At 42.6% G+C, this 22,087-nt stretch overlaps 1 protein-coding gene across 4 annotated transcripts in view; it reads left to right on the top strand.

Annotated features, from left to right (window-relative positions):
- MGST2 (microsomal glutathione S-transferase 2) overlaps positions 1–22,087 on the top strand; it is a 101,607-nt gene that overhangs the window by 8,158 nt on the left and 71,362 nt on the right. For 2 of the 4 annotated variants that reach the window (XM_063723665.1, XM_002815158.5), the window contains exons 2-3: positions 4,651–4,750; positions 21,242–21,312. In XM_063723665.1, the coding sequence (XP_063579735.1) occupies positions 4,651–4,750; positions 21,242–21,312 (171 nt within the window). Of the gene's footprint in view, positions 1–4,650; positions 4,751–19,733; positions 19,753–21,241; positions 21,313–22,087 lie in introns of those variants that run through there. The other 2 variants (XM_054553543.1, XM_024245970.3) reach the window with 2 other exon arrangements.

Here is a 22,087-nt window from a genome sequence, read left to right on the forward strand (position 1 = left end):
GGTATATTTCAGGAAAGAAGAAGGTATAGGAAAAATAATAAATCAATACATGGAGGTTATACCTTGGTTTGGCCTCAAAAGACAGGATATCTTGACACAGGGGCTTACAGGCCACAGGTAGATTCAGAGATTCTTTGGTTTGCAGTTGGTTAAGGGAGCAAGGCTTTGTCTAAAAACTTGGGGTCAGCAGAAAGAAATATTAAGGTTCTAAACTAAAAAGTATCTGAGACAATTTAGAAAATTTATTTTGCCAGGGTTAAGGACATGCCCGTGACACAGCCTCAGGGGCTCCTGACGACATGTGCCCAAGGTGGTCAGGGCACAGCCTGGTTTTATACATTTTAGGGAGACATGAGACATCAATTCATCTGTGTCAGATGTACATTGGTTCAGTCTGGAAAGGCGAGACAACTCAAAGTCTGTATCCAGGTCATAGGTAGATAGGAGACATTCTTTTGAGTTTCTGATTAGCCTTTTACTGAATCAAAGGAAGCAATCAGGTATGTATATGTCTCAAGTGAGCAGAGGAATCACTTTGAGTTCTGTCTGTCCTTTGTCCACAAGAAGTTACCTTGTGGGTAAATTGTGAGGGAGCTATGTAGTTTTTTTTTTTTTTCTTTTTTTTATCTGGGGTCTAGGCAAAGTGCTCACATCTGTAATCCCAGCACTTTTGGAGGCTGAGGTAGGTGGATCACTTGAGGTCAGGAGTTCAAGACCAGCCTGGCCAACATGGTGAAACCGCATCTCTGCTAAAAATACAAAAAACTATCTGGGCATGGTGGCACATACCTGTAATCCCAGCTACTCAGGAGGTTGAGGCAGGAGAATTGCTTGAACCCAGGAGGTGGAGGTTGCAGTGAGCTGAGATCATGCCACTGCACTGCAGCCTGGGTGACAGAATGAGACTCTGTCTCTTAAAAAAAAAAAAAATCTTTATAGCTATCTTATTTAGGTATAGAATGGGAGGCAGGTTTGTCCAATGCAGTTCCCAGCTTGACTTTTCCCTTTGGCTTAGTGATTTGGGGGTCCTAAGATTTATTTTCCTTTCACGAGGTTTAACCTGTGTGTGTGATTCTCTGCAGGCCCCTCAGGAAGAAATTTAGAACAGGGAATGGTGGTCAGAATTCAGTCCTCAGTTCCCGCTTAGCTGAGGTCTGTGTGACAGTGGTCAGCATTTTCCATCTGATGGAGGTCCTGGTTTCTGAGAAACAACTCAAGAACCTATGTGAAGATGTTATCTTTAGTTTCTATAGGGAACTGAACATCTTGTAACTCTGTCTTATTTAGGTGACTATTATTTAAACTATTATTACTTTCTTGCTTAGCAGGGCTGAAGGCTAGCAAGGTACTTGGAATTTCCCTTGAAGGAACTCAAGAGTTTTTATTTCCATGCTTGAGGTGGCTGGCAGATCCCTAAGAGTGTTCTTTGCTCTGTCTCAATGCCAGAAGTTTATTATGGGGTGAAAAGAGGAAGTTAAGGACAGGAGGCAAGACCTATTGAAGGCTCAAAAACTGACAGAGGAGGAAGTATGGATGTGGAAGTGAAAGAAGTCCACAGAGCTCATCACCAGATGAAGGTGGTCCCAGGCATCAGAGTTGATTATCTAATGAAATAAAGGAGAAGAAAGTCATGCTGTTTTATAACAGGGAAACTTCGGCAGGCAGGAGCCATCATCCCCACAGTTTTCTTGTACCTGCTGGGCAAGGTGTCAGAGCCCTGGCAATGGAAAATGATTGGCCCACAGGGAGTAAGAATTTACTGACAACAGTATAGGTTTGAAAAGGAAAGTTTTATTAGGTTGAGAGAAAGCTGCAGAAGAGTGCAGCGGGCTGCCTCAGTGAGAGGACTGAATGCGCCGGGGAGGATTTTCCTTAGGGGTATTTATGGACCTTAAAGCAAGAGCTTAGGGGTAATTTGGTCCATATTAGCCACGTATGTCATGATAAATGATTACATTTGTAGATATTTTGGTGTCGTAATGTCAGCAAGGGTTGCACAATGAGTTTCATCATGCATGCATTCTGGAGATGTATAGAAGTAGAGAAAGTCTAGTTACGTATAAACTTTGGGGAAAGAAGCCTGGAACCGGCCTTAGATATAGGGAAGATCAATTACTTCTAAACTCCTCAGATAAGGAGTTCTGCCTCTGGATGGTCAGCTTCATGGCCACCAGGTGGTCTTTGCTCTCTTTAGGGGCCCCTCCCTCCTGGCCTCCTCATCTCCAGGCAATCTTTATGTCACTATAGATTCATTTGCATTTTGAGAATTTTATATAAATAAAATTATTCAGTAGTACTCTTTTTTAAAATCCTTGCTTTCATTCAGCATAATTATTTTGAGATTCACTCATTTTTTTGGGGTATCAGTAGTTTATTCCTTTTTCTTATTGTTAAGTAGTATCCCATTGTATGGCTCTATCATGATTTATTTATCTACTCACCTGTTGATGGATACTCTTATGAGTCAGAGTTCTCCAGAGAAACAGAATCAATACATACACTCACACATAGACACACACACGGAGAATTATTTTAAGGAATTGGCTCACACAGTTATGGGGGCTGGCAAGTCTGAAATCTGCAGGAAAGGCTGGTAGGCAAAAGTTGATGTTACAATCTGGTGTTGAAGGCAGTCTGGAGGCAGAAGTCCTTTCTCTTTGGGGGACCTCAGTCTTACCTCGTAGGGCCTTCAACTGATTGGATGAGGCCCACCCACATTAAGGAGGGTAATCTGCTTTACTCCAAGTCAATTGATTTCAATATTAATCACATCTAAAAAAACACCTTCACAGCAACATTTAGGCTGGTGTTTGACCAAACAACTAGGCACCATATGCTAGCTAAGTTGATGCATAAAATTAGCCATCACAGAGTTGTTCCTGTTACAAACAAAGCTGCTGTGAATATTTGTGTACAATTCTTTGTACTGAAGGAAATAAAAATATTTTACCCAAGATAGATTTCTTTGACAGATTTTGAAATGGCCCTGCAAAGCTGTTTTTTGTGGGGGAACTTTGCATTGTGGAGAATCTCCATTAATGCAGCCAGGCCTTCCCTTGTCCAGATCTGGGAGAGATTAATGGAGTCTGACACCTGTAAAGATCTGGAAGAAACACTTACCATCTATTTTCTCTGAGGGGCTGCTGTCTGTGAGATTTCATCTACATAACATGACTCCCTTGACTAGCTGAGCCTCCTCTTCTTCCCCTCCCATATCCTGTCTTGCCATTAAAACCTGACTTACCACCATAACCTGTTTTTTTGGCCATGTTCTGAGCCTGCATTGCTTCTGTGAACCCAAAATATCTGATAGGTCTCAACCAATTTAGAAAGTTTATTTTGTCAAGGTTAAGGACATGCCCGTGACACAGCCTCAGGAGGTCCTGATGACATGTGCCCAAGGTGGTCAGGGTACAGCTTGCTTTTATACATTTCAGAGGGACATGAGACATCAATCAATATGTGTAACATGTACATTGGTTTGGTCCAGGTAAGGCAGGACAAATCAAAGCAGTGGCTTCCAGGTCATAGATAGATAAGAGATAAAGGTTGCATTCTTTTGAGTCCTTGATAAGCCTTTCACTGAATACACAATTTAGTCTGGCTCAGTGAATCTGCATTTTTTTTTTTTTTTTTTTTTTTTGAGACAGAGTTTCACTCCTGTTGCCCAGGCTGGAGTGCAATGGCGTGATCTCGGCTCACCGCAACCTCTGTCTCCCAGGTTCAAGTGATTATCCTGCCTTAGCCTCCTGAGTAGCTGGGATTACAGGCATGCACCACCATGCCCGGCAAATTTTTTGTATTTTTAGTAGAGACAGGGTTTCTCCATGTTGGTCAGGCTGGTCTTGAACTCCCAACCTCAGGTGATCCACCCACCTCAGCCTCCCAAAGTGCTGGGATTACAGGTGTGAGCCACCGCAACTGGCACATTTTTACATAAGCAATCAGATATGCGTTTGTCTCAGATGAGCAGAGGGATGACTTTCTGTCTAGCATCTGTGAAGATAAGCTTTTCCTTGTGGGCAAACTGTGCTTTGTAGCGATCTTATTTAGGAATTAAAATGGGAGGCAGGTTTGCCTGCTGGAGTTCTCAGTGATTTTGGGGTCCTGAGATTTATTTTCCTTTCACATTTCTGTAGCCTCAAGATGGCATATGAACTTCTGTACCTCACTGTGGAGCTGGGTCTTTGTTCTGAAGGCTGCTATGTATACATATGAAATAAATGTGTGTGATCTTTCTTTTAACTTCTGTTAATTAATCTGCCTCATGTCAGTGATTTTCAGTGAACCTCCAGGGGGCCAAGGGCTTTGGCCCCTACAGTAGGGACATACAATTTCGTTTCTCTTAGGGTAATACCTATGAATGGAATGACTGGGTTATACATTGGAGGTATGTCTAACTAAAAGACTCCCTTCCAAACTGTTTTTCAAAGTGGTTGTACCATTTTACATTCCCACCAGCATTGTATGAAAGTTTCAGTTGCTCTCATATCCTCTCCTGTCTGTCTTTTTTAATTGCTATCATCTGTCTTTTTGATTTTAGACATTCTAATAGGTATGTAGTACTATCTAATTGTGATTTAAATTTGCATTTCACTAATGACTAATGACGTGCCCCATCTTTAACGCAACATTTCCCTTTACTTGCAGGTTATTTTGCTTTGCAAGTTGGAAAGGCAAGATTAAAATACAAAGTTACGCCCCCAGCAGTCACTGGGTCACCAGAGTTTGAGAGAGTATTTCGGGCACAGTAAGTAATGCTTCTTCCACCCTTCATGGATCTGTGCCTGCCATAGGTAGGCACAATTCCTGACTAGGGGAAAGGGATATGGAGAAGACCCTAAGTTCATGTGCAATATCTAGTTATAACAAGTCACTCTTCACAGCCAAGACCGTTCTCAGAATCCAGAAAGTTTGAAGGGTTCGGGGCATGAAGTCTCTGCCCACATCTATTACCAATTCAGCAAGGTATATTTACAGAAAAGGCTGGGATCTCAGGAGGGACTACTGTGTCTCCCAAGGAGGGTCACTGGGTCAAAGAGGCCCCCTGGAGCCTTGTGAGACCACAATAGTCTGAAGTTGGATTAGTTACGCTACAATTTTCTATCTTATTTTTTCCTCCCTACTTCAAAACAGAGGTAGATCAGGATTACTCTTCTGCCAGTTTCTCTGTGAACCATTTCTTAAAATCAGAAACCTGTAAGAATGAGAAAGCTCGCCAGCTCACATGCATGCGCCACGTTTTTGATCACCTTGTGCTCCTTGTTTTTTCAGACCCACACAGAATGTTCCACCATAAAACCATGAACTTGCCTGCTGCAGGAATGCTAGGGCGTCCTTTATATTTCATCCCCCAAAATAAGTGCTTTAAGAAACATTTCATGTATCACTACTGATATATCATTGAGTTCTTTTGTTACCATCTTGGGATTTTTCATTTATGTTTACGAGTGAGATTGGCCTACACTTTGCCTTTCTTGTCCGGTTCTTGTCTCATTTTGTTACAGATGAACCTAGTCTCAAATGAGTTGGAGGAAGCATCCTGTTCTATTTTATCAGAGAATTTTAATAAAGTTGGAAGAGTGTGTTCCTTCAAAGTTGTATAGAACTTGCCTTAAAATAATCTGGGCCTAATGTTTTTCTTGTGGGAAATTTTTAAATTATGGGATTTGCATTCTTTAATGATTATTGGACTAGGCAGGCTTTTTATTACATCTTGAATCCATTTTGGTAGGCCTTGGTCCTTGAGATGATAACATTGGTTTCTTGATTACCCACTTGCTCCAAGGAGGGTTTTACAGACTACTCCCTAGGCTTGAAAGTGTGGGGTGAATACCACCGGGAGTACACGAGATAATCGTAAGAGGTGTGTAGACTTGGTTTTAAATAACATTGAACTACATGATGAGAAGTCATTCTCATTTCAATTATCTTTGAATCCTCATGGTTATGTCAAGTGGAAAGTATTGGTTTGGAGCCAGCATGTCCCACACCTCAAAATTAATGTTTATTTTTATCAAAGTAATTCATGTACGTGATCTGAAGATAAAGTGGGATTACAGGTTTTATGACAACAAATAACTCTTCCTTGTCCCTACCTCCCCTCTCCCTCTATCCCTAGAGATAACCCTTTTTGATTGCTACTTTGGGTATTTACTTCTGTATTTCTAAACATTATACTTTCACTGCTATTTATTGATTCACAAATTTTAGACATTGTCAGTTGGCTTCTTTTTATGGAAGAAATAATTTCATGCTCCTTTACTTCCTCTTTTCCTTACCTCATCCTTTCACTAACATTATATCACTCTGTTGAGTTAAATCAATAGCCAATGTTTATATTACTGTGATTAAGAAAATAATGTTGAAAGCAGGGCCATATAGTATACTGTGGTTACATTTCCTTCTTGTGCAATTTTTTTCCCCTAGGGTTAATAATTGTCTCTTTATTTCTTTGTTTGCTTAGTTTCATGCCCAAATCTTCTGCAGAACTGAAAATCTCCTTTTGTTACATTCAAATGCATTAGATAATCTAGTAATACATTTTTCTGTCTTGGAGTCATTTCTGCCTGAGTCCTCCACTTTTCGCTCCAAGCTGCAGGATGCTCTTGGTGCTTGCTGCACAGCTGCTATCCTGGGACTTCCTGTCACCATCCTAGAAATTTCCCTTATACTGTCCTGATTGGATTTCCTGGACCTCCTGTTTTCCTGTTTATGGTTTTCTCTCTTGTTTTAGTGGAGTACGCCCTTCAGAAGCTTCCTGAGAGAGGGTGAATGTTTGGTAAAGTTTTGAGACTTCACATATCTGAAAATGCACCTTTATCTTGCCTCACAGTTAAGGGATGGCTTGGTTACATACATTTCTGTATTAGAAATCCTTACCCTCAGAGTTTTTGAAAAAATTTGCTCCATGGCTTCCTAGTTTCCACTGATATTGTTGAGATGTTCTATGCTGTTCTGATTCTGGACCTTTTGTTTGGAAACTATGGAAGCTTCAGGATCTTGCCTGGCCTACTGTCCTGAGATGTTAAAAGCATTGTGCTTGTTGAGAGGCTTTTTCTTCACTGTGCTCAACCCCAGGTGAGGCCGTTTCACAGCCTGAAAACTCACGTCCTTCTGTTTTAGATTTTTTTTTTGTTTTAAGACAGGGTCTCACTCTGTTGCCTTGGCTGAAGTACAGTGGCACAATCTCAGCTCACTGCAGCCTTGACCTGCCAGGCTCAGGCAATCCTCCTACCTCTGCCTCCTGAGTATCTGGGACTACAGATCTGTGCTACAATGCCCTGCTAATATTTGTATTTTTTGGTAGAGATAAGGTTTCACCATGTTGCCCAGGCTGGTCTTGAACTTCTGGGCTCAAGCAATCTGCCCACCTCAGCCTCCCAAAGTGCTGGGAATACAGGAGTGAGCCACTACTTCTGGCCCAGAATATTTTTTAATATTATTTTTTCCCCCAAATTTCCTCTCCTTCATTTTCTCTGTTCTTTCATTCTTAAAACACATACAAGTTGTGTGTTAACCTCCAGGACTGATCCTCTAGTTTTCTTTTATCTTCAGGTTTTCATGTTTTTGGATTTTTGTTCTTTCAGAGGAATTTCCTCAACTTCTAACTTTTTATCTGAAATTTCAGATATCATAATTTTAATTTCCAATAACTTATTTTTATTCTCTGATTGTTTTTTAGTTGTTGGTGCTGATGTTAACCTGTCACTTTTTTATTTCATTGATGTAGTTTATTCTCTTATATTTGAGGGTTTAAATTATAATTTTAAAAATTCTCTGTAACATTTCTGTTTCTTCCAAGTGTCTTCTTGTCTTTTTTGGCCTTTGTCTTTCATTTGTATTTATTATTTACCCATTAAGTATTTATTGAGCACCTCTGTGTACTGGGCATTGTTATAACAGCTTGGCCTAGATCCATGAACAAATCCCACAAAAATCCTTGCCCTCTTGGAGTTTGCTGAGGAAGCCAGAAAATAAACAATAAGCAGATGATATTATAAGAAAATAATATAAGATGGGCATAGTAGCTCACACCTGTAATCCCAGGGACTCAGGAGGCCCAGGCGGGAGAACTGCTTGAGACCAGAAGTTCAAGAGCAGCCTGGGCAACATAAAGAGCCCCCTCTCTCTATTAAAAAAAAAAATTAAAAAATTAGCCACATGTGGGTGCATACCTGAAGTCCTAGCTACTTGGGAGGCTGAGGTGGGAGGATTGGTTGAGCCCAGGAGTTCAAGGCTTCAGTGAGCTATGATCATGCCACTATACTCCAGCCTGGGCAACAGAGAAAGGCCCCAACTCAAAATGAAAGAGAAAATCATATATTATGTTAGAAGGTAATCGGTGCTAAAAAAAAAAGAAAACAAAAAGGATAGCGTTGTAAGAGGGTATGGGATCGGTTCCTGGGGGGTAAGTTGGGTGGTCTGTGATGTACAATAAGGCCATGGGTGTAGGTCCCACTGAGAAGGTGGCATTTGTGAACATGTAGAGAAAGAGCTCTTGGGTCAGAGACAATAGTCAGGGAAAAGCCCTTAACTGGTGATACACCTAGTGGGTTAGTCAGGAGGTCAGGGGGCTGCAGAGGAGGAGCCTGGCAGGGAGTGGGAGGAGGTCAGCTCAGAGAGGTCATAGACGGCTGGGTCACACTGGGCCTTAAAGGCCACTGTAGGGGACTTTAGCTTTTCTCTGAGTGAAATGGAAAGTCATGGCAGGGTTTTAAGCAAAAGAGTGACATGATCTTATATTTTAAAAGGAGAATCCTGTTTGCTTTGCTGAGAAGTCTGTATGGAGGCACTGGTAGAAGCAGAGAATGCATTTAGAATTCCAGGCAAGAGATGACGGTGGCTGTGTTGCAGAATTTTTGCTCCTTAGTTCAGCTAAAACTGGGTTCTCGTCACATGGCCAGGAAAGATTAGGCGTGCTGACACATTGAAGGGTGAGTAGAGCAGAATTTATTGGACGTAAAGGAGAAAAAGAAAAAAAAAAAGAAACTCTCAACAAAGCGGGAGGGGGTCCTACTCACAGGCCCCTGCCTCGCAGATTGATTCCAGGTCACCACCCACGAGCTGGAGACCAGGCTCCTCCCTCTGCACAAGGAGTGAACTTCCTGTGGCTCCACCCCGTTCCCCCAGTGAGCATGCGGGCTTTATTCAGAAAGAATCAGTCTGGAAAGGGCGGGCAAGCGAGGGCAGTTCTCCCTCAGGGTGGTGAGTTTCATCCTGGACCAGCAGTCTGGCCTTTCAGCCTTCAAGCTTTTTTAGACTTGAGGGTGGGGTTTCACCAGGGACCCTTGGGGGTCTCCTGTCTCTGTCAGCTAGAGCCAGGGAGATAGCAGTGAAATGATGGGAAGTGGTCAGGTTTTGGATATATTTTGAGGGTAGACTCAATAGAATTTTCTGACATAATGAATGTGAAGGGTGAGAACAGTCAAGAATGATTCTTGGATTATTGGCCTGAGCATCCATCCCAAAGAATGGCCTTGCGATGATCTGAGATGGAGAAGGCTGCAGGAGAAGTGGTTTTGGGGAAGTATTAGAAGGTTCAGTCTTGACATGTTGTGTTTGAGATGTGACTTATGCTACCGTCAAGGAGAGGCCTTAAGCATTATGATCTACTAAGCTATTTGGATTGTTTATGATTGCATCATAAACTGACAAATACATTGTTGGTTACACCTCCAAGTAGAGAGGCAGCTGGATAAACAAGTCTGCATTTTAGGAGAGAGATCTGAGCTGGAAATATAAATTCAGGAGTCATTGGCACAGGAAGATGATTTATAGCCATGAGACTGGATAAAATCACTTAGGGGAGTGTGTGTAGGTGTATTAGTCTGTTTTCATGCTGCTGATAAAGACATACCCGAGACTGAGCAATTTACAAAACAAAGAGGTTTAATTGGACTTACAGTTCCATGTGGCTGGGGAAGCCTCACAATCATGGAGAAAGGCAAGTCACATCTTACATGGATGGCAGCAGGCAGAAAATGAGAGAGCTTGTGCAGGGGAATGCCTCTTTTAAAAACCATCAGATTTTTTTTTGTTTGTTTTGAGATGGAGTCTCACCCTGTTGCCCAGGCTGGAGTGCAGTGGCCGCAATCTTGGGTCACTGCAACCTCTGCCTCCCAGGTTCAAGCAATTCTTGTGCCTCAGCCTCTTGAGTACTGGGACTACAGGTGCCTGCCACCATGCCTAGCTAATTTTTTGTATTCTTAGTGGAGACAGGGTTTCACCATGTTGACTGGGCTGGTCTTGAACACCTAAACTCAGGTGATCCGACTGCCTTGGCCTCCCAAAGTGCTAGGATTACAGGTATGAGCCACCGTACCGGGCCTAAAACCATCAGATCTTGTGAGACATATTCACTGTCACAAGAATAGCATGGGAAAGACTTGCCCCCATGATTCAATTACCTCCCACCAGGTCCCTCCCACAACACGTGGGAATTCAAGATGAGACTGGGGTGGGGACACAGCCAAACCATATCAGTAGGTAAAGAAGAAAAGAGGAGTAAGCCCTGATGGCATCAGGAGGTCAAGATGATGACAAGGGTCCTGCAGAGAGATCTGAATAAAGGAGATCTTAGAGGTTTTACCCAAACATCTGGTGTTAATAATTCTCAACTGGCTGTTAAGAAAGAGGCATTAGAGAGTGATGTGGAAGCTCCATGTGCATGGCTGGGGCTTATGATTGGTCAGGAGGCAGCTTTCTTCTGGAGAACCTCCAAAGTATCTGTAGGTCATCTTTCTGGTACCACTTAGTTTCTCTAGAGAAAACTCTTTAAACCTCCTTCAGGGGTTGAAGGAAAGAGGGGTGGAGATAGGATAATAGGCCTGACTTTTGAGAGTGCAGTAGGTAAAGACAGGAAGGTTTTTCAACTGTGCAGTGTGTAGCATGCAGATTCTGACTGTTTTCAGGACAGAATTTTACCCCCACCCTCTATTGTTCTTGAAGTCCCCAACAGTCTCTGGTTCTGTTTCTCCAGGCAATAAGCCTCCCACCTCCTGTGATGGGGAGCAGGGTGGGGCTCAGGAGTGGGAAGCAGAAATGGAGGGCAGCTAAGCCCTCCTTATTCAGTTTTTCAACCACTCTTATGTTCCAGCCTTTGGCCTCTAAGGTACCTGGGGCGCCCAATTCCTGAGCTTTTTTTGGTTCTGGGGTAAGGTTGGTCGCAGTCTTCATTGCTTCTTCCTTCAGCAGGCACATTGGTTTCGGCTTTCTGCACTCTACCAGTCCAGCCACTGTTCCCCCATGTGCTGTCTTTCCTGCAGAATTTTGCTAATGGCTCTCTTCCACTCTTGAGAGCTTGTTTGGAGGTTCCAGCAGGGGAGCGTAGCTACTCATATACCCTTGACCGGAAACTGGTCCTCCTCTATTGAGGATGGTTGTCCTCTTTGACTGAGCATGCAGCTTTGGGAGGGATGCACATGGAGTGGGGAGGGAGGAAAGGAACACCCACCTAGCCAGCCAGATCAGCTGAATCAACCCTGGCAATTGATGGGGTAACAGATGTTGCAGCCAGATTACCCTCACTTCCTCTCTTTTACTCTTGTGTCTGCTCTCATTCTCTTTGTTCTTGATTACTTATATCTATTTTTTATTCTTTAACTAGCATTTTAGTGAAGCTTCAGAAGTGAGAAGAAATGAACATGAGTTCAATCTGCCATGTTTAGCAGGAAGTCATCATGATACGTTTTTGATATCCTGTGCACACCCATTTTTCCCTTGTCAACAAAAAGAGTCAAACTCTATAAAATACTTAAAGAGATTTATGTATGTATTTATTTATTTTTAGACAGAATCTCACTCTGTTGCCCAGACGAGTGCAATGGCGCGATCTCAGCTCACTGCAACCTCCCCTTCCTGGGTTCAAGCGATTCTCTTGCCTCAGCCTCCTGAGTAGCTGGGACTACAGGCATGCGCCACCACACCTGGCTAATTTTTGTATTTTTAGTAGAGACATGGTTTCACCATCTTGGCCAGGCTGGTCTCAAAGTCCTGACCTCAAGTGATCCACCCTCCTCGGCCTCCCAAAGTGCTGGGATTACAGGCATGAGCCACCACACCCAGCCTGAAGAGATTTATTCTGAGCCAAATATGAGTGATCATAGCCCATGCCACAGCCCTCAGGAGGTCCTGAGAACACATGCCCAGTTTGTTTGGGGTGCAACTTGGCTTTATACATTTTAGGGAGATATGAAGCTTCAATCAAATACATTTAAGAAATACATTGGTTTTGTCCAGAAAAGTGGGACAATATGAAGTGTGGTGGGGTGGGAGCAGGGGGCTTCCAGCTTATAGGTAGATTTAAAATTTTTCCTGGTTGACAACTGGTTGAGTTTATCTAAAGACCTGGGATCAACAGAAGGGAATGTCTGGGTTAAGATAAAGGATTATGGAGACCAAAGTTCTTGTTTGCAGAGGAAGCCTTCAGATGGTAGGCTTCAGAGAGAATAGTTTGTAAAATGTTTCTTATGAGGCTTAAAGTCTGTGTTGCTGTTAATGCTGAAGAGGTATAAGGGGGTATGTCTGACTCTCACTTTTCATCATGGCCTGAAACAGCCTCTCAGGTTAAATTTTAAAAGAGCCCTGGCTGAGGAGGGAGTCCATTCAGATGGTTGGGGGGCCTTAGAATTTAATTTTTGGTTTATACCCTATTCAACAGAGAAAGAATCTCATGGTCAAAGCCTTCAGCAATCAATGGTATCTAACTAGGATTTAGTAACTTTTTGCTTTCATTGGATTTATTTTTATACTTAACCTTTATTTAGAAAGTTATACTCTTTCTGCACTTGTAATGATGTAAAATTTATTTTTTCCTAATTTAAGCAAAAAAGCTGATTTGTAGAAAGATAGTGATACATTAAAAGGCTAAAACTTTGACAGTGTTAGATTAATGCTTGAAGTTTGGGAGACACTATGCTATTTATAAAAATCATCATAGGAGGAAATTCCAGATCTTCTCACTTTGTCTTTCATGATCTGAAAACTTGCTGGGAACTACTGGGTATCAAGCAGGCTAACTCCCTGGGCCACTTCTTGGTTCTATTTTTATTCTCATAGTTTCCACAAATTTGACTTTCTTTGAAGTTATTTTGCTCTCCCTCCTCTTCTATATCTGGAATCCTCTTGTCCCAGGAATAAAACTGAACACCATTTCCAAGTATTTCTCTCAAGTTACTATTTATAAAGTAAGTACTGTATACAAACCTGGTTTCCCTGTTAGAAATGTTTTGCTTTGTTGGATTAATCATGGTAGAACAGAGAGTAGTTAAAAAATGACGATCAATAATCAGGACAGATTTGGAGCCAGGAAGTACCTTGAGCAACAACACAGTAGTTGTTCCCCTGGTTTCTCACTGAAGAGTGAATGGGGATGGCCCCACTCCATACTTCGAATTTCTTCTTGAATTTTCCCAGCCCTAGCCCAATTTTTTTTTTTTTTTTTTTTTTTTTTTTTTTTGAGACGGAGTCTTCGCTTTTTCACCCAGGCCAGATGGCAGTGGCGCTATCTTGGCTCACTGCAACCTCCACCTCCCAGATTCACGCCATTCTCCTGCTTCAGCCTCCCAAGTAGCTGGGACTACAGGCGCCCGCCACCACGCCCGGCTAATTTTTTTTGTATTTTTAGTGGAGACGGGGTTTCACCGTGTTAGCCAGGATGGTCTCGATCTCCTGACCTCATGATCCACCCGCCTCGGCCTCCCAAAGTGCTGGAATTACAGGCGTGAGCCACCACACCCGGCCCCAATTTTTGCCTTAGATTCTAAGATGTAGGATAAATCGGGCCAAACCAGATCAGAGTCATTGCTTGCAAAGCCATTTAGACTTTATCTGAAGTAGTTAGAGCAGAATTCCCTGGGATAACCAGTTCAGTCCAAAGCCTACTTGGTTATCTGTTCTTTTCCCTGGAGGAGGAATGCACTGTCTTTTCTGGCTCTCCTGGACCAGAAGCACTGGTTTCCCTTTGCCTCTTTGGAAGGACTTAGAGCTTAGAGGTCCAGCCTTTTCCCTACCCTTTTCTCCTGCTGATTTTGCCCTCAGCATAGCCAACTAGCCCAAGGTTATGACTAATTCTATCTTTAGGTGGACCTTGACATCTCATCAGCAGTCACTTCAAGGTTCACTGATCCTAAAGGACTGTTTGTTGTTCGAAGGTCATCTCAGGCTGGGTATCTATTTGTGAGCAGAGCTGATATGGAGTCCAGCCTTTCTGAGTTACTAGCCCTGGGCTCCTTAGAATCTCCATTCACTTCCTCTTCCCTTCCTTACAGGAGAGGACTTACAGATGACAGTCTCTAGAGTCTTGCTGTCTTTTGCCAGAATACATTTTTTAAAATTGTGAAAATAACTATAATTTCACCAAGGACCATTCCTTTACGTTAATGCTGAATTTAGAAAATTCTATCTCGTCTAATCTGAGCACCTTGATCCCTTTAAAGTCATTTTATAAAATCTAAAAAGTAGATCCAAGTAATAAATTGATCTTCTTGCAATTTAAATATATTTCCTCTGATTCTACCTTCACTGGAAGGGGAGAATAGCTGCTGACCTCACTCCTTTTCATGTGCTGAAAGACCATTATTAAGCATCTTTCATCTTCTGGATTTTGAGGCTAGGGAGCACTAATTCTTCAGCTTTTTTTCTCCAACCATTTAGAAATTTTGGTTCTCTTTAGACAAAAATTTTTAATATTATTTCTAAACCTGGAGTCTAGATGTATATCTAGTATACTAATATGGTTTCTTTGGTGCTGGTTAAGACAGAAGAATTGCCTCTTAGTTCTTGTGAATGCACTCCTATTTGCTTAATGCTGAATTATTCAGTTCCTGTTCCAAAATTAACCTGCCGCAAGGCACAGGTAAGCCTGATCATCGTGAATCTCGTTACCCTTTAGAAATATTAGCCTCTTCTCATTCTACTATGATTCTGTATTTTTTTTTTTTACATTTTATTAACTTTTTAATGTCATTTTGAATTCTGATTCTGAAATTTGGAAATTAAAACTAATGACCTTTATGCATGTCTAAAAACTATGGAGAAAAGGAAAATTTACAAGAATAGTGATTTTTCAGATATTGTGCAACTATAAGATTATAGCAATGTGGGCCACTGACTTTTGTAATAAGTGGAAAAAAAGAGACAGTAAACATATTCCTATTTTCTTACAAGTGTAACCATCATGGACAATAGCAGAAAGCACTAGATGCCCTTATCCACTGCATTATTATAAAGGGCTGGGGGCTGGGCACAGTGGCCCATGCCTGTAATCACAGCACTTTGGGAGGCCAAGGCGGGTGGATCACTTGAGGTGAGGAGTTCAGGACCAGCCTGGCCAACGTGATGAAACCTCATCTCTACTAAAAAACACAAAAATTAGCTGGGCGTGGTGGCACATGCCTGTAATCCCAACTACTTGGGAGCTGAGGCAGGAGAATCATTTGAACCCAGCAGGCAGAGGTTGCAGTGAGCTGAGATCGCGCCACTGCATTCCAGCCTGGGTGACAGAGTGAGACTCCATCTCAAAAAAAAAAAAGAGATCTCCCAAAATGACAGAGTGACTCTGTGTGATGAGCTCCTCAAACTCCAGTGTCCTTACAAATACCAAGCAGCATCTGTCACATAAGCCAGGAGATTCTCCAGGTGGTCAGGGACAAGGGGGAGCTGGGATGTGGAGGAACTGCAAATCTCCCTTCCCTGTGTGCTCTTCATGTTCCCTACAAGCAGCACCACTGAAGGGCAGTGGTGGGACTCATGCCCTCCTGCCACCAGCCGCCACCTCCCTATTGTGTCCCCACTCAGAGTTACTTGACAAGGAGCAATTTAGATAGTTACACATCTTTATAAAAAGATTAACTCCAGCAACCTCTCATCCCCAAGCCTTTTCTGAGCATATTAACCTGTTGCTCTGATCCCAGTCAGTGTAATCATCCAAAAGACTGCCCGGGGTCCAAAGTCAGAAGACCAAGGCCGGGTCATCCATTCAGAGTGCAAGCGGCTCATGGCGGTGCGCAGCCCACTGCTTCAGGATGAGTCACCTAAACAAGAGGAGAAAAAATCAGGAGCAAACAAAAAACCTGCAAGAAGCAAACTTCCTTTGAATTGCTTTGTCTGTTTTTATTTAGAAAAAGATCTACTATGAACATGGCATTAGAAATGGCTCATGAGGTTTTCCCTTAGGAGAATGTTTCATATTTTCTGAACAAAGTTGTTGCAAGCAGAGTTGCATATTGTGTTCATTGGACACGGTCAAATAGAGAAATATTCATAAAAAGTTTTAGGCCAGAAGTCTCCCAAGTGATGTGCCCACAGTGAAGGAATACACTAAGTAATCCACTGTGAGGGTGAGGAAAATATTGGAGCATCTGTTTATACTTATTCTTAAAATCCTATCCTTTAATTAAAAAAATTTTTTTTTGCGACAGGGCCTTGCCCTGTTGCCCAGGCTGGAGTGCAGTGGTGCGATCTTGGCTCACTGCAGCCTCCGCCTCCTGGGTTCAAGCGATTCTTCTGCCTCAGCCTCCTGAGTAGCTGGGACTACAGGCATGCGCCACCATTCTCAGCTAATTTTTGTATTTGTAATAGAGTCAGGGTTTTACCATATTGGCCAGCTGGTCTTGAACTCCTGACCCCAAGTGATCTACCCACCTTGGCCTCCCAAAGTGCTAGGATTACAGGCATGAGCCACTGCTCCCAGCCTTAAATTTTAAAAAAAAAATTTTTTTTTTTATAGAGATGAGGTCTCACTGTGTTGCCCAGGCTGATCATCCTGGCTCAAATCATCCTCCTGCCTCTGCCTCCCAAAGGCCCGGGATTACAGGCATGAACCAGCTTCCTGATCCCCCATCCTTTAATTTTTATGATGTTTGTTTTATAATGAATATGATATTCTTTTCCAGTTGAATGTATTAGTTGTGCTAATGGATAAATCCCAGATTCTCCATGGTTTAACACAGTGGAAGTTCATGTCTTGCTCAAGTCTGGTCCTGTGTGGGAGCTCCTGGGTGTGGGCCTCCTCTGCTGCAGGAGGATATGTGCATATTTTTATGGGGCTGTGCAACTGTTAGAGCTATGCAATCAGAAAGGTTTGGAGACTAGTGTTGAAGGAACTGCCACATTTGGAGCTGCCAGGCCACAATTTGATTCTTTTCACCACCCCCAAATAACATAAACTTTGTAGTATACTTATTGACTGAGACAAGGCCCAAATAGCACTTAGTTTGGGGCCATCCTCACTGCTGCTGGTTACCAGATCCAGGTGGGAATGTGCAGTAGTCCTGAGCCCCCAGGGCCCAGGCTCCATGGTATTGGGATGGACAATGAGGGGTCTCAGCAGCTTTAACTACTCAAACTCCACAGTGTCCACCGGAATCTTTCCAGTTCTTCTGGGTCTTACCCAGTTTTAGCACTTAAAGCTCCATGTCCCCCTAAATTCCTCAGTCCCAGGCAAACCAAGAGAGCTTTCATGGGAAGCTTCAATATCAAAGGAGCATGGGATTGTTCAAAGAGGGCTCTCGCCAGGGAATGAGTAGACACAGCCTGTTTTTCCAGTATGGGCATGCAGAAGAGGAGACAGTGGTCATAATCAACTCTACCCCCTGTTCTCACAGGAAGGGAAGATTGACAGCTGCTGCAGGCTGTTTGCTGTTCCATTTGGGAAATTTTCCTGAGGATCCCCTGTAATAAGAGGATAGAATATATCTGCCTTCATGACTTAAAAGAGGCTATAAATTATTTTCATGTCAATGAAACTGTAATTAGCTACTGACAGGATTGTCAAGAAGTAATTTTCAGAGTTTGGTCCCCTTGAGTTAAACATGCCTGCTGACAGCTTACTGAGGACGTATTATTGTGGGACACCATCCAGGCCTTGAGGGACCCAGAATCAGGCAGAAGGACGTGGTCACATGGTGGAGGGGCTGGAGGAGGTGACAATTAGCAGGTAGAATGGGATTCCAGGTATTTCAAGGCCAAGGCAATACTTGGTGCTTTCACCAGGCAGGCAGCAGGGAAGACTGTCAGCAACAAACAGGGCACCCCACTGGTCGTCAGATAATTATTATTATTATTATTTTTTGAGATGGAGTCTCACTCTATCACCCAGGCTGGAGTGCAGTGGTGCGATCTCGGCTCACTGCAAGCTCCACCTCCCGGGTTCACACTATTCTCCTGCCTTAGCCTCCTGAGTTGCTGGGACTACAGGTGCCCGCCACCACGCCCAGATAATTTTTTATATTTTTTTAGTAGAGACGAGTTTTCACCATGTTAGCCAGGACGGGCTCGATCTCCTGACCTCGTGATTTGCCCGCCTCGGCCTCCCAAAGTGCTGGGATTACAGGCATGAGCCACAGCGCCCAGCAATTATTTTCAATCTCTGAGAGATTATAGCAAGAAATGGGCAAAGTCTCATTTCCGAGGAACTAAGACTTGAGGCAGGTCAGCAAAAGAGGGACCAGGGTGAAAGTACAATGAGCACAGCTAGGACTCGAGGTCGGGATGAGCTCAGCAGTGACCAGCCACTTGTAGGGACAAAGGGCCTATTTCTTGAGAAAGAAAGGTACAGAGATATGGTGCTGAGCTGCTCCAGTACTCCAGGTGTTGCCATCCTGTGAGCACAAATGCAGTTGCAATCACATCCTTGCCTAAATCTCAGTGGCTTCCAGCCACCTGCTGCTGCTCACCCAGGATCCCAGCACCCCGGTTCCCCATCTTCCCAATTTCTTCTGGGAATACAGGGGATGTGCCCAGGGACACAGCTCCTGCTGGTAAGCAGTTGAAGCAAGGGGCTATGTCACTGTCCTGCTCCCCAGTCCTCTGTGAGTACGATACCCTCCCCAGGTTCTGGAGTGCCTTCCACCACCACCAGGAGCTGCTCTGGGTCTGTGGCAGAGGGAGATTAAGGGTGTGACTCTTCCCGACTTTGTCTCTTCTGTCATCTGAGGCATGGCACCACTTGTGTCTGGAATCTCACCAAGTTTTTCATGAGGACGATCTGTCAGCGTCTGTTCTGGTCTCTGGTTTCCCATTAGGTGTGAAACTAGTTCCCTAGCTTGTGAGGGCAGCAGGGGAACTCTAAAACATCCCCTCTATTTTTATTTCCTTTCCCCTTGCTCAAAGGCCTTCTTCCTCTTTCAGATAAGAGACACAAAAGCACACATGCCTATCAATTTATGTGGACAGACACCCAAAGGGCTTCTGCCGTCTGCAGTGCGGTTTGGACTTAGGACATTCTTACACAATATTATCTCTTTGTCCCCGGATGCCAAGCCAAGGCCACTAGAAAAACCTCTAAATAATTAGGCTTTTATGAAGGCTAACCTGGGCTATTTTTGAAGGTGCTTTTAAAACAATCTTATCACACCTAAGTTTGAATAAAAATATGTTGTGGAAAAACTTGATGCTTACATTTGGAATAATTTAAGGTGTATTACAAAACAATAAATGATGGGACAATTGTGTTATGTTTCCAAAACAGTTCATATAAAATTTCAGTGAGTGTGGAAGGACTAGAGCCTTCCTCTGCTACTACTCCATTTTACCTCATGGGAAACAGGCCTATGGATTTAGCCAAGGAAAAAGAAACGGGAACGCTGTTTATTCTTTGCCTAGCTGTAATGTAAAGTATGAATTTTATCAAGTATCTTTTCACTCAACCTAACACAGCCACTCAAAAAGACGTTAATGGAAAGACAACCATCAGAAGCAAAATCATGCCAAGAACGAGAAGCAGCAGGAGGAAAAACTTTCATTACTTCTGTGAGTTCTAGAAAGCTGTAGTTACGGTTTGTGAGAGTATCAGTGTTAGGCTTTAGACAAGACATTCCTTGGGTCACCAGTGGCCTTCTGGATGGTAATGGCAACAGTCCAAAAAGGAAGAAGACAGCAATTTTGCATTCATATTATCCATTTCCAATTTTTTAGGGGACTGATGGTCACCCGCCTGGCCCTTAGAGATTTGTGTGGGTAACCTCGCTGGTGTCTTTGCTGGTGGGGTTAAAATTTTCCATATGTGCTTCAGGACTTTACCTCAGCCATGTCTTTCTGTGAGCATTGAGCTTGTTAATGATGCATGTTTCTTACCCAGCTTTAAAAGATGATTCAGTTATTATTGGGGAGTTTTTTCCCATGTAGTTGAGGCATAAGCTGATAAGGTTGAGCTGACCTAGACACAATTTTCTGTGGGATTATGGAGAATGAGGGAAGAATTACTCTTTGTAATTATACTTTTTTTTTTTTTTTTTTTAATTCAGAGAAAAAAGATCACTTATGGTGACCCAGGCTAAAAGACCTAGGTCTTCAACAACCAGCATCATCTATTTCTAGATCAATTGCCTTGTAATATTAAGTATTCAAGCTTTGAGGCTTACTGAAGGAAAGATATGGGGTCATTTACAATCCTGTAGACTATGACCTTCCGCCAAGATCTACTCAAGACCTCATCACACATTACGTTAAATTCTTTCTGGTGGTGAAATTGTCAGCAAAGAGCTCGGCCAACCTAACCAAGATCACTTGGAAGTATACCTTAGGAGGAAGGATGAATGTAATTCATGTTTTTCCCCTTTGTTAGATGCAGATGAATTAATTATAGTTCCCAGAGAACTATTCCCTTTTGCTTAAATTAGTGTCAGATTTTCCATCCAAGTCTTCTATGAATAGAGGCAATATGACTTGACATTAGGACAGAGCTTTGGAATCTAGAGATGGATGCTGTCTATCTTTGATTCTCTGCAATGCATGTAAGTCTGGGCTCTCAGGACTTAGTTTCTTCCTCCATAAAATGGGAATGAAATATGCTCACTGATTTACTTCAGGAGATTTTAAGGGAATTATTTAAAGACCATTTTGTAATGTTCTGGGTAACTCAAGTGGAAGGCAATGGATGTAAGGGAATTTTTAAAATAAGAAATCTCTTGAATATGAATTGAGTAATCTCTTAAGTTCTTTAGATAAGATATGGAGTGATCTTTAGGCTCAGGAGACCTGTCTTTTGGGAAAGTGCTATAACTCACTTCTACTACTGGCAACTTATATGTAGGAGAGTATTCTTGGCCCTGCTCTGAGGTTTAAACAATGTTCAACCTTGAAAGATTGATTTTAAATGTAAAGGTCATTTAAACTCTTTTGTAAGTTCTTATATTACTTTTGTTAAAATAGGCTGAACATTTACCTCCAGATGAAAAAATCAATGCTTCAGTGTATAGTTTTCTCATAAAATAACCTATGTCTTTATTTTTTTCTGCAGACAAAACTGTGTGGAGTTTTATCCTATATTCATAATTACATTGTGGATGGCTGGGTGGTATTTCAACCAAGGTAATGTTAAAATACAGTCAACTGTGTTCTAATGATGACTATGATGCTTAAACGATTAAGGAGTAGATATATGGCCAGGCACGGTGGCTCACACCTATATTCCCAGCACTTTGGGAGGCCCAGGTGTGCGGATCACCTGAGGTCAGGAGTTTGAGACCAGCCTGGCCAACATGGTGAAACCCTGTCTGTACTAAAAATACAAAAATTAGCTGAGCGTGGTGGCGCATGCCTGTAATCCCAGCTACTCGGGAGGCTGAGGCAGGAGAATCACTTGAACCCAGGAGGCGGAGGCTGCAGTGAGCTGAGATCGTGCCACTGCACTCCAGTCTGGGTGACAGAGACTCCATCTCAAAAAAACAAAAAAAGGAGCAGATATGCAACTATATAGCTATCAATCCTGGAGACTAAACAAAATAAACAGTGTGTGCATCAGAGTGCTATGTTGCAGATATATGAACTTTGGCTTCATTCTAATTTAATTCAATAATGAAAAAAATATTGAGACAAACTATATGCTAGATACTCAAGGATGAAAACGACATGAGCTTTGTCTTCAAATCTAATAATCTACAGTTGACTCTTGAACAATGGAGGGGTTGGGGCGCTGACCCCCCACCCCACACACAGACAGTAGAAAATCTGCATGTAACTTGATTCCCCAAAACTTGACTACTAATATCCTATTGGTCTGGAAGCCTTACTGAGTACAATCTACTAATAAATATTTTGCATGTTTTATGTATCATATACTGTATTCTTGCCATAAAGCAAGCTA

This window comes from Pongo abelii, chromosome 3, assembly GCF_028885655.2.
Source record: "Pongo abelii isolate AG06213 chromosome 3, NHGRI_mPonAbe1-v2.0_pri, whole genome shotgun sequence".
NCBI classification, from domain to species: Eukaryota; Metazoa; Chordata; class Mammalia; order Primates; family Hominidae; genus Pongo; species Pongo abelii.